The following is an 11,135-nucleotide window of genomic DNA, read 5'->3' on the forward strand; positions in this document are numbered from 1 at the left end:
CGCGAAGAGTGACAAGCTCAGAAAACACCCGAGCACTACGCCTGGGCGTTACGTTCATGGTTGAGAAGGAGCCAGAAGACCGCATTCCTGCTCTTGCACAGATGAATGGTTGATGGCCAGCGCGATTCGAAGGCGCGGTTTCGCCCTTTTTTGGACTGAGAGACGGTCGACTTGTTTCGTTGTCTCTCACTCGACCACGGACGTGACGGCATGAAGAGACATAGGTCATGGTGTGACCAAAGACCAATGGGGACCGCCCGGTGTGCCGGATTATGCACGGCGGTAGCTGGGACTGTCCTTTGGTGCTGGCACGCAGGCGGGCAGAGCTTTTAGTGCGAATCGGTATTTAACAATGTTTCCCTTTACGACAAGTTCGTACTAAATATTGTCGCGGCTGTGCTGACTACTACAATCAGCTGACAGCTGCATCGCCAGTTCCCACGCGTGGTTTAGGAGGAAGTGATTGACAGGTGTGAGGGAGAAGCGACATTTATTGGCATGATGTAGGACATAGAAGTACATGAATATGTTAGGGAAAATGATGAATGTCTGGCGCATGTACTGATATCATTTTCGCAGGGCTTTCTAGATAGATTAAGCTGGTACGACACGTTTTGCCTTGCGTTGTGCCTACGCCGGCGTTATCAACTAATGTATCTGTTTTGTTCGCCACAATGTTTGTAGTGGCACTAAAACAGCGTGCAAGAACTACATCTTCTGCACCAGATACCCCTGCACCAGTGCAATAAATGTTTCACTTGCATGCGGCAAACCCAGGCTAGGCCATGTTACACTGAATTTCCAAATTGTCAGCATGACAAATGGTGGGGGTATTTTTTTAAAATTCCCTCAGCATCAAAATTCCTTGAAATATTGGCTCTATATGGTGAAACTGGTGGCTGCACAATGCAACAAACTGAGTACTGGATTAGAAGTCAGGCACCCAGCAGCAGCCTCTGGAAATAAATGTAGCAAAATGGAAACTAGTTTAAATGTGCATCAGTGATAAGATTTATGTTGTTTCAAAAGAGTGATGGAGAAGTGTGTTTAAGTGTTTCCTGTTATTCTTGAGTGCTCCATTTGTTTTAGTGTTTCATAGGCCAGCCACTCATGTTTGTTCTGCATGGTTTGTAGCTACATAATGCATTATTTTGCATTTTGCAGTAACTCATCATGAAGATCAAAAGTGAAGAGCTGCAATCATTTTGTGAGGTCACCACTACAATGCATAAGAAAAGCAAAAGAAGAGGAAAAAAGAAGACTGTAAGTTCAATGTTCAGATATCTATGTGAAGTGATAATTTGTGACCCCTATATGTTGTTTCACATTGCAATCACATGTCACCAACACAGGTGTTTGCTCACTTTTTATCTCCTGAATATGGATTGTGTACTGGGCTGTGTCACATTATTTGTGTAGATCACGCATCATGTTCATGAGTGTGGCTCAACAATCAGGGACCTTACTACAACATTTCAGTGTGTCAGATTGTAAAACATGCATCAATTACAAAACAGTGCTCAACCACAAAAAGCCTTTTTGTGCCACCAGTATGTGAGAACCTTGAGAAAGTAGCAGGATAAAGTAAAGAAGAAATCATGAGCTCCATTACTGCTTACAGTGCTGAGTGCTTTCATATGTTGCAGCATCTTGACATAGAACTTTTTTCCAACAGCATGGTGTGCTTATAATTATCAGCTTCCTCATGCAGACTTTGATACTTTTATTGCAGATCTCATTTCATTGCTGGGTTAACTACACATTGTGTCAGGATTTCATACTGGAATGATGTGAAAGTTGACATGTAGTTGTCTCAAATGTTTGTCTTGTCCTCAAATCAAATCCTTGCCTCACAGGATTTGAGAAGTACACTTGGTCACCTGTTCTTGGATGATGGATAGTTCATCATATGTTATATCACCTACATCTACTACCAGAAGTCTATACATGCATCATCGAATAACATATGTTCTGTGTCACTAGGACATCCTAACAGACCTCATAATTTGGTTACAGGTATCCCATGTGTCTGTGGAAGGGGTAGATGAAGAAGGCCAGCATGATCAACCACTTCAGGAGCCAGATTCGAAGACCTTCACACCAGTCAGGTGTGAGACCTGCCAGATTCAGACCAACAGTGCTTCTCAACTGGCAAATCACCTGAAAAGTTAGTGAAGGTTTTGATATCCAACTTGGACTATGAATATGTTGGCATGCATTATACTGCAGTCAATTCATGCCTCTCTGGGGTCATTTGTGAGCACTAGAGCCATTAGACTACTATCTGCCATATGTTGGAGAGAGACCAAAAGGCAAGCTTGTAGCCAGTCTTTAACAAAGAAGCATTTGGCTGGGACTGTGTCAGGTACTCTAATGCTATGTTTTGATTGTGAGGCACATATTTAGTTGTTGGTGATCTGGGGCAGGTCTGCCTCATTTAAAGTGTGTGAGGCCCCAGTGGCATCTGTTTTTATGCCTGAACAGTACCAGCCACAGATTCGGAGTGCATGGTTGCCAAGAGACTTGTGTTCAATTCATCAGACTGAAACTTTTGGGGATGTTAAGACATGGTATAGAAACTGGATGTGTTGGCAGCAACATAGGAAAAACATGTCTAATGTCTGAAATAGCATGAATCACCCCATTTACATCAGTAAAAAAACATGTCCTTATTGTAGTGCACCATTTGTATGATTCAGGTCAGTGTGACTTGGGTGCTGCAATGACATGCAAATTCATCCTCCACTGTCATAATCTGTAAACAGTTAGCTTTGACGCAAAGAAGTCAAACATCAAACCCGGTCTTGCTGTCTTAATGTCATGAAATTTCTTGTGTCAATGGTCTTATGATTCCAACTTCTTGGACAAAACCATGTGGTGCAGGAAATAATAATAAAAAACAATGGGTGTCAGATATGAATCAAATTTGTTTCAGATGAATTTTGGTGTGCCTTGTTAAAGGTTGCCATTTCTATGTAGTTGAGTGACCAGTATTGGTGAGAAATCGTGTTAAACGTGAATGCGTCTAGAATCCCAGCCAGGTGCCTCAAAATTTAGACAATAATTCAAGATATGTTGCTTTGGTATGAACCAGGCTAATATTAGTTCTAAGCCATAGAGTAATGTCCAGGTTTATGGCGTCGGGACGTCCAGCGCCGTGGCGGAGGATCGGCCGGGGTTAATGCGGGATGTTGGCTGGTGTGGCGCGGGTGCGGGTGACGCGCTGCGAGACGTCCCGTGCGCGGCGGCGGCGCGCGTGCCTAAGACCTGTGTGGCCTGAGTCAGACAACCACGGGCATGCGGCAGCTGTGCCTGAGACGCCCGCCTCTGCCACGTCTGGCGCGCGCATGAATCCCGGCGTGAATGTGTACTTGTTGCCACTTGTGATAATCGGTCAGTGAAAAGACACCTTTTAAGATGTGGTTGATGTATGTGTCTTGTCCACACACGCACAGAGCGATCTGGGCGTAATAGCCGGGTGGTAAGCGCCTTCAGCCCCCATGTGGAGGGCTCGGGCTCGAACCCCGGCTGCGCCATGGCCTCGAGCGCTAGTATGGCCTGTGCGGCCGTTGGTGCGCAATACAAGGGTACGCGACGACGATCATCGCGTTCCCTTCAAGAAGCCAGGTGCACGTGGCCGCCCCGACGTGGGTCAGCACGTCCGACGTATCCGCCACTGACGCTTCACGCTACCACCGACTGGTCGGCCAGCCATGCGTGTGCGTGTGCGTGTGCGTGTGCGTGTGCGTGTGCGTGTGCGTGTGCGTGTGCGTGTGCGTGTGCGTGTGCGTGTGCGTGTGCGTGTGCGTGTGCGTGTGCGTGTGCGTGTGTGTGTGTGTGTGTGTGTGTGTGTGTGTGTGTGTGTGTGTGTGTGTGTGTGTGTGTGTGTGTGTGTGTGTGTGCGTGCCCGTGCGCGTGCGTCTTGACATTAGGACTGGCCTCAACAGTAAAAAACAACAAAACGACAAACCGAAACAGTGCGGCTTTGCATTGTATGCCGTACGGCTGACAACAGTGCCGCGCAGGTAAGCGGCACGCGCGACGGCGGCGGGAGCTGCGCATCCTGGCGGCGCTGGCCGAGACCGACGACGCGCCGCAGGCGATGGAGCAGCACGAAGTCGACAGAGAGGCGCTTGCCGCACGGCTGGCACGCGGCCACGGTGAGCTTTGGCAGCGGCCCACCGTCTGGCTGAGCTGTGGTCGTGGCAGCTATCGCCTTGAAGAAGTGTATTTGGCAGGCGCTAATCGAATTCTAGCGTAACGATGTCGTGCTTAGCCGTCATTTGCCCCTGACCCACCGTTAGCACGGCGTGACAGAGATCGTAAAGGCCAGATAGGCCGAAGGCGAGAGTAGCAGGCTGGTAACGTTACGATTGGTGCCGCTACACAGATGATAAGAACAGCTTGTTTTGTAGTGGGTGACCATTCCTGTCGTGTGCGACCACCTTATTTGGTTGTTTATCATGTTACCGCGGTTTCTTCGTAGTTTTGTCAAAAAGGAAAGATGGGGCGCCGGTAGTGTAGTGGTTAACGCGTCTGTGTTAACCACTGCACGTCTGGGAAACTAGAGGTACAGGGTTCGATTCCCCGCGGTGCCCGCCCTTCCTGCCAGGGTGAGAGGTAGGCGACGCCACATAGCCTCAGCAGCTGAGTGCGTCGTAAAGCCCCAACGGCACACAAAAAGGAGAGATCTACGTGAAAGAACTGCCGTAATTTGACTGCTGGCTTTCCTTAAATTGCTTCAGACAGCGTAAGTCATGGTTGCCAGTGCTTTTGAATATTTGGGCTATCGTGTGCTTAAACATTCGTTGAAGGGAGAGGTCGAGGAACGCGCTTTTAGATGTACATGCTATGCAATGCGCAATGTTTAAATGCATCACACACCTGTTCAAGCTGATTTATTTAACTTGGTGAGATCTGAAAGATGGCTTAGTATATTTTACTTGAAATATTTAAAACCGTTTGGAACCATAAGTTAAGTTGTCCTCTGGAATACTTTTAAAAGCTTGAGAACGACCAGACGGTTATGAGAAAACCGCGATTGAGTGATCGATGACTTCATTACTGTAGCGTGTAACGCAGCAGCGCTGGAGCAAGAAACACTCAATTTGCCTTATTCTAGCACTATTTGAAATTGGGGACCTATATTACCTTTACAGCCTATGATGCCTTTAGACGGCAACTTGGAAGCCATCGTCTTTTTTAATTCGGGATACAAAAAACGAGATGTATACCTCTTACTCATAAGAAACTCGCCAAATAGTTGACGCTACCTGACCCCGCGTGAGTGCTTCAAAATTAAGGTATGTGTGCATCCAACAACTCTATATGGCTGAGAGGGTATGCTGGTAATATTTATGGGGTTATAACTTGTAATTTCACTATGCTGGTAACAATCAAGCATCTTTTTTTCAAAAATGGCACGATCTTTAGCTTTGACCCATTTTAAGCGTCGAAAGTTGGCACCTCGTGGCCCATCAATGACTTATGTGATATTCAGCAGCCTAATGATTATGCTCGTGTTCGCTTTAACCTCCTGTCTTATGCTTCGGCCGTGCAAGAGTGGCATATTCCCAGCAACCCGTGCGAAAAGCATGAAATGAAGGAACACCTATGTTATCAAACACCCAATGGGAGATTGTTAGATGAAAGCCCTTACTATGGGAACTTTGCTTGTCTTTTTTTGTGTTACAGCCAATTTATGGCACATGTTTTTGCTGTGACATTTTTACTCTTCATGGCTCACCATAATGCTCAGACTCTCGACGGCTGTTTTACCATTCAGCCATTGTCATCTGATCTCCAGTGTTATTTTCCCTTTTAAATAGTAACCCCTGCAAAGCCATTCGGAACTTGTGCTATTTTCCCTAGTTTTGTTGCCCGTTTGGACTTAGTGGTTCGGTATTCTGTGCTGTATTGGTCAACACAGAAAGTGGAAAATAGATTCACAACGCATGCACCAAGCATGGCTGTCAGTGATTTGTTCCTCTCACACTTCTGGTGCTCACAGCCACCATGGAAGCACCGCCACCTCTGAAGGAATGTGATCTTCCTGGCTGCATCACCAAGTCCTGCTCTGGGAAGATCCGGCAGAAAGTGTCGTACTCGTGCGATCTCTGCAGTGTCCACCTCACCTCCCTGGCCAAGGCGCAAGAGGTGAGGGTAGGCACAGGCCGTACATGTCCCGGAATGCTGCGCAAGTCTCGTTGGGGATGTCAGTGCCGATGATATTTCGAAGTGAGCTACGTACGTGTTGTTGAGCGTCGGTTTAGTCGCGCAATAGCAGGCTTCGTACGTTCGTTCTCAAACCTGATTCTCGTCCTCCGTGCCCGTCCTACGTGATCTTTCTCCATTTCTCCGCCATTACGCGCCCGAAACGCCGTTTTTATTTCGCACTACCATTCACACTTTTCCTGCCCTCCGGTCTTGAACTGTGGCCTGCAACAGGACCGTTTTTCTTCATTTTTCCCGTCACAGCGCGTTCCTCGTTCATTTATCGCCTCTCAAACGACACAGGATTCGCTGCCAAACGTCGCAATGTATATACAGCGAATATGGAACACACTATCGGATCGCTTGGGATGGGGTATTCCAAGGATGCACCGCGCTTTAAAGGATGTTGATGTTTTCCGATATTTCGTTGTTCTGTCTTTGATTGCGTTGCCACATATAATGTTATGCTCATTTTTTGTATCGTTCAGTTGTTGAGATATGTATATTGGAGTTGTTAATATCAAGAAGTAACGGGGTGTTACCAAGTGTACACGTCCCGTCTTTTGATAGCTGATGAGAGTGAAGGCGACATGGCAAGCTATTTTAAAGTGACAGAAGATGGCGTTCAATGCTCCGAACAGCGCGGCTAGGCCTCCACTACTGTGGACGCTGCTTCTTCGCGGGGCTTTTACTGAACGGTTGCCGCTCACGTCTTGTGCTTCCACGGCCTGTCGGTCATATCTCTGTGGCTTCTGCCAGGTCCATATGACAGGCATGTCTTCGAATAATTGTTGAAAAATCAACTTGAAATTATTAAAACCTTTGGGCGACCTTGCTTTGTCACCGATACCAAGCTACGTTGTGTGCAGAGGCAAATTTGTAACTGAAATGCGGTTGTCTTGTCCGCGGTCCCACCTTTGTCATAGTTTGTCATATGCCCCCAGCCATGGCCGTTCACTATTTTGATGCGCGCCAGACACTATAAAAGTCCGTAACGTCTTGCTGTGACTGTTCATAATCCGCCGCACATAGTCGCACTGATTGGAAGCCATAAGAAAAAAATTGCGGCTGGTCAAGTAATGCTTCCCACATACTTTGTTGATCTCAATTGCAAGACAGAGTACGAGTACAACAAACTGTTTTCAGTAGTATGTTTCTGTATGCACGCGTGTCATATACGTTCAAGGACAAGAAACGATTTGTTGCCGCCGTGAGACGTTCGTTTCATGAGTCAAGTATTTCGGACATCTTGTCCATGTGACTTGGACCAATTGGTGGTTGTCAGGCAAATTTGTCATCTTTCGGCCCGAAAACGGATGGTCGGTTTTGGCCGACGCGTCGTTGCATCCAGCGCCATGAGCGAAGCCCCAAAGCGATAGGGGTGACTGATTTCACCCTTTGCGGCTCGTTCGGTGGCATGAACAGCAGATGATGTCTGAAATATTGGTTACTAAATTATGTGAAACATGGCAGCGAAATTAGCAAAGCTCTTGCAGCAAATATTTTCGAACGAACACGGTAGAACATCATACGAAAATCGATTTGGGGGAGAAGAAAATCAACAGGCAATGAAGTGAGATCTACTGATTGATTAGCTTTCGAGGGGTGCGGTCCATGTCCTCCATGCATCATGTTCCGACCCTTCTCAGCGAATCGCCTAAGGGGCTGCTGCTGGTGACCCGTCAGCCGTCGGACCACCGCCCCCGCGTGCCGTGCCGTCCTGACCGGACCGGTTTGTGTTACAGCACCTGTCCTCGCAGCGGCACAGCGCTGCCGAGCAGGGCCTGCCGCCACCGGCCCGAGTCGATCGGCGCCAGGCACGGCGCACCAAGACAAGGGCCGCCGCCAGTGGCTCGTGGTTCTGGTGACGCGCCGGCTGCCGCGGTCCTCTGTTCTGGTGACGCGCCGGCTGCCGCGGTCCTCTGCTCTGGTGACGCGCCAGCTGCTGCGGTCCTCTGCTCTGGTGACGCGCCAGCTGCTGCGGTCCTCTGCTCTGGTGACGCGCCGGCTGCTGCGGTCCTCTGCTCTGGTGACGCGCCGGCTGCTGCGGTCCTCTGCTCTGGTGACGCGCCGGCTGCCGCGGTCCTCTGCTCTGGTGACGCGCCAGCTGCTGCGGTCCTCTGCTCTGGTGACGCGCCGGCTGCTGCGGTCCTCTGCTCTGGTGACGCGCCGGCTGCCGCGGTCCTCTGCTCTGGCGACGCGCCGGCTGCCGCGGTCCTCCGCTCTGGTGACGCGCCGGTGGCCGCGGTCCTCTGCCGCGGTATTGCGCCGGCTGCTGCGGTCCTTCGCTGAGGTGACGCGCCAGCCCGCGCTGTTAACGCACCTGCCTGCGCTGGTGATCTGCTGTGGTGATGCTCCGCTAGCTGTTTGGGCCATGCTGGAGTGATGTTGAGGTTGACAGGGTCCGATGTCACGTGTGCTTATGCGCTGTGTATTATAAGAATAATACATTGTGTGAACCAGTTCACGATGTTTATTGGCCGATATATACGCAGTTGTGTCGTTTTCTAGGGTCTTATGGATGGTTAATCTGGATGATTGGTCTTGTCCTGTCCGCCCACTGCTCCTATTCGAGGAAGTTTGTGGTCATGAGACACTCTTGGTAGCCGTATTCTCGCTGGACAACGAGGGGAAAGGAGAGAGGGAGAGATGTATTATTGTTTCGGCTGTGTTTTTACCAGAAAGATCATGAGCAGGTATAATGGTTTTGGCAGGGGCATGTGGCTCAAATATGTGCATTGTTATTAATCGTGTGACAAAGCCATGGAACCGAAATATCGAAGGAAGCATGCCACCTGTTTTGTACCTGACAGCAATTGTTAGATCAGACTCGCACGATTTGATTAGTAATGCCAGTTTTAGTGAAGTCCTTTTGGACAGCTCAGAGTTTTGATTTGAGATAGACACTCCGGAGGGGCAAATCTAATTGGACTCAAGGCTCAATGTCATTTAAGAAATGCATTTTATTTGCTTTAGGCAAGGATAAGTGAACGCAAAGCTACTATGCTGCAGATTCAGCGAAGCATTATCCTATGGCTCTGTTTTTTCCCCTATGGCATTTAACTCAGTGGCTCTTTTCGAGACGCACTTTGGATTTGGGAATGTGTGTATCACGTGGTCCAAAGTGACGGGCTGGTTCAAGACTCAACCAATGCGCTTTTCAGTAACAAACCCTTTCCGCCCGCTGAGCCAGTCACAAACGCTCTTTTATTGACACCAATGGAGATACCGCGGCGGTTGTCCTGACGACGGTGGGTCACGCCTGTAGGGAAAAAGCGTAGTGATGCTACGAAGTGTCGGCCTCGTCATTTCGATTCGGATATCATTATTGTGTCCTGACGGCGCTGCAGTGGCACTACCTAGGACCATTTCACGTAACTGGTCCTTAGGTTTCCCGCGAGAATGTTTTTGAATATTTTTTGAAAGCCGCAACGCCGGGGCAATCCCTTAAACACGCACCCGGGTGGCCGGCTGAATGCCCTTCGCCCGGTTGAGGTGTTAAGTTTGACTCCCGAGGTCTCGGATACTAAGAGAGCTAGGGATACCGAATGGACAGGGTTGGAGCATTTGAGGTTTAGAGCTCAGGCCTTTTGGGTCGAATGAAGAAAAACAGGGTCCCTCAAGATTGATGTCCAAAGTGCCCCAGACCTCTTCATGCAACGGCTTTAAACCTAGATGTCTGTTCCTAGCAACATATCGCTGGTTTTCGTTTAATATGAGCAACCTCTTTGACATTTAAAAGGTCAAAATGAACAAAAACAGCAGATTGCTTCGATTTTGTCATTTGAATAAGCGTGAGGGATTACACGAGGCGGTCTGCCCTTAAAAGCACAATGTTGAGGGTCATTTCAGACCAGTGAACTACTCTGGTCTTTAAGAAGCCCACAGAGCATGTCTGCTGCCGTCCCTGTAACTACTGCATTCTTAAGAGTATCAGAATTGCCCCACACAGCAAGCTCTCGAGTAAAATAGCGGCTAGTTTTGACCTCGGTCTGGCCTTCATACCAGGGCTCAGGTCAGTGAAATGTACTATTATTTTAAATTTAAAACTTGTGTTGCCTATGAAACCGTTTCAAGATGTGTGACTTCGTCTAACACTGATTTGTCGCATCGGACTGAACGATTGCCAGAAATGATCTTCGGTGACAGCCACGGCTTGGGTTTGACCTGCCGTAGGTCAGCAATCTTGCAAAGTCAATCTAACTTTCGATGCGAAAAGATCCGCTGTTTAATTGCTTACAGTTATGCAAAGTTCATGCACCAGTGCTTGCATGCATCAGTGATTTCTTTGCATGTTTAATGTTCCTCGCAACTACATTTAACAGCTCGCGTAAGTTTGTGTTCATTAACAAAACCACGCGATTTATAAATATGGAAGCGACGGTGAGTATAGCAGGCAATGCGTTGCTGACCGGGGTTGCTGGATGATCCATTTTGTGCCTAGGACTACATGGGCACGAGGACGAAGGGTGGCTCCCCAGATACCTGCGGAATCCGAAGTGGTGATGTGATCTACGCCACTCAATGGCCTTAAAGATATTGCCTCACGTTTACATAGTTCATTGACGTGGACAGCATGGCGGGCCCTTATAATGAAGCCCTGCATAGGACCACAGAAAAACTCACTAGCAAATATAGACAGCAGCCTAATTTTAACCGGGTTTTGAAATGCTTATTTAATTTGGATCGGTTAATTGTTATCGAGTGAAAAAAGGAGTCGTGTTAATGCGCAACTATACCTATATGGTAGTCTGGCGACCCGTTTTTCCTCGTCAGCAGAACAGTTACATCAAGCACAAGCAGCCTCTCTCCGTCGTGTATTTACATCTGCGTCACAGGACGCTGACAAACCGCTCAGCACATGCCGCGGGTGCCCAAGCTGGGCGAGTTGTCCACTGAGACTTTTTCAAACGGATTGATCG

At 48.4% G+C, this 11,135-nt stretch overlaps 1 protein-coding gene across 1 annotated transcript; it reads left to right on the top strand.

The window, feature by feature from the left end:
* The first annotated feature begins 434 nt into the window (after window positions 1–434).
* Window positions 435–8,081, top strand: LOC119102999 (uncharacterized). The gene is made up of 6 exons (XM_037226447.1): window positions 435–470; window positions 1,165–1,263; window positions 2,017–2,167; window positions 4,026–4,160; window positions 6,011–6,156; window positions 7,959–8,081. The coding sequence occupies exons 2-6, from the start codon at window positions 1,174–1,176 to the stop codon at window positions 8,079–8,081; spliced, it is 645 nt and encodes a 214-aa protein (XP_037082342.1). The 5' UTR covers window positions 435–470; window positions 1,165–1,173.
* The last annotated feature ends 3,054 nt before the right edge of the window (window positions 8,082–11,135 follow it).

This window comes from Pollicipes pollicipes, unplaced genomic scaffold (assembly GCF_011947565.3).
Source record: "Pollicipes pollicipes isolate AB1234 unplaced genomic scaffold, Ppol_2.1 Scaffold_5724;HRSCAF=6776_pilon_pilon_pilon, whole genome shotgun sequence".
In the NCBI taxonomy this organism is placed as follows: Eukaryota; Metazoa; Arthropoda; class Thecostraca; order Pollicipedomorpha; family Pollicipedidae; genus Pollicipes; species Pollicipes pollicipes.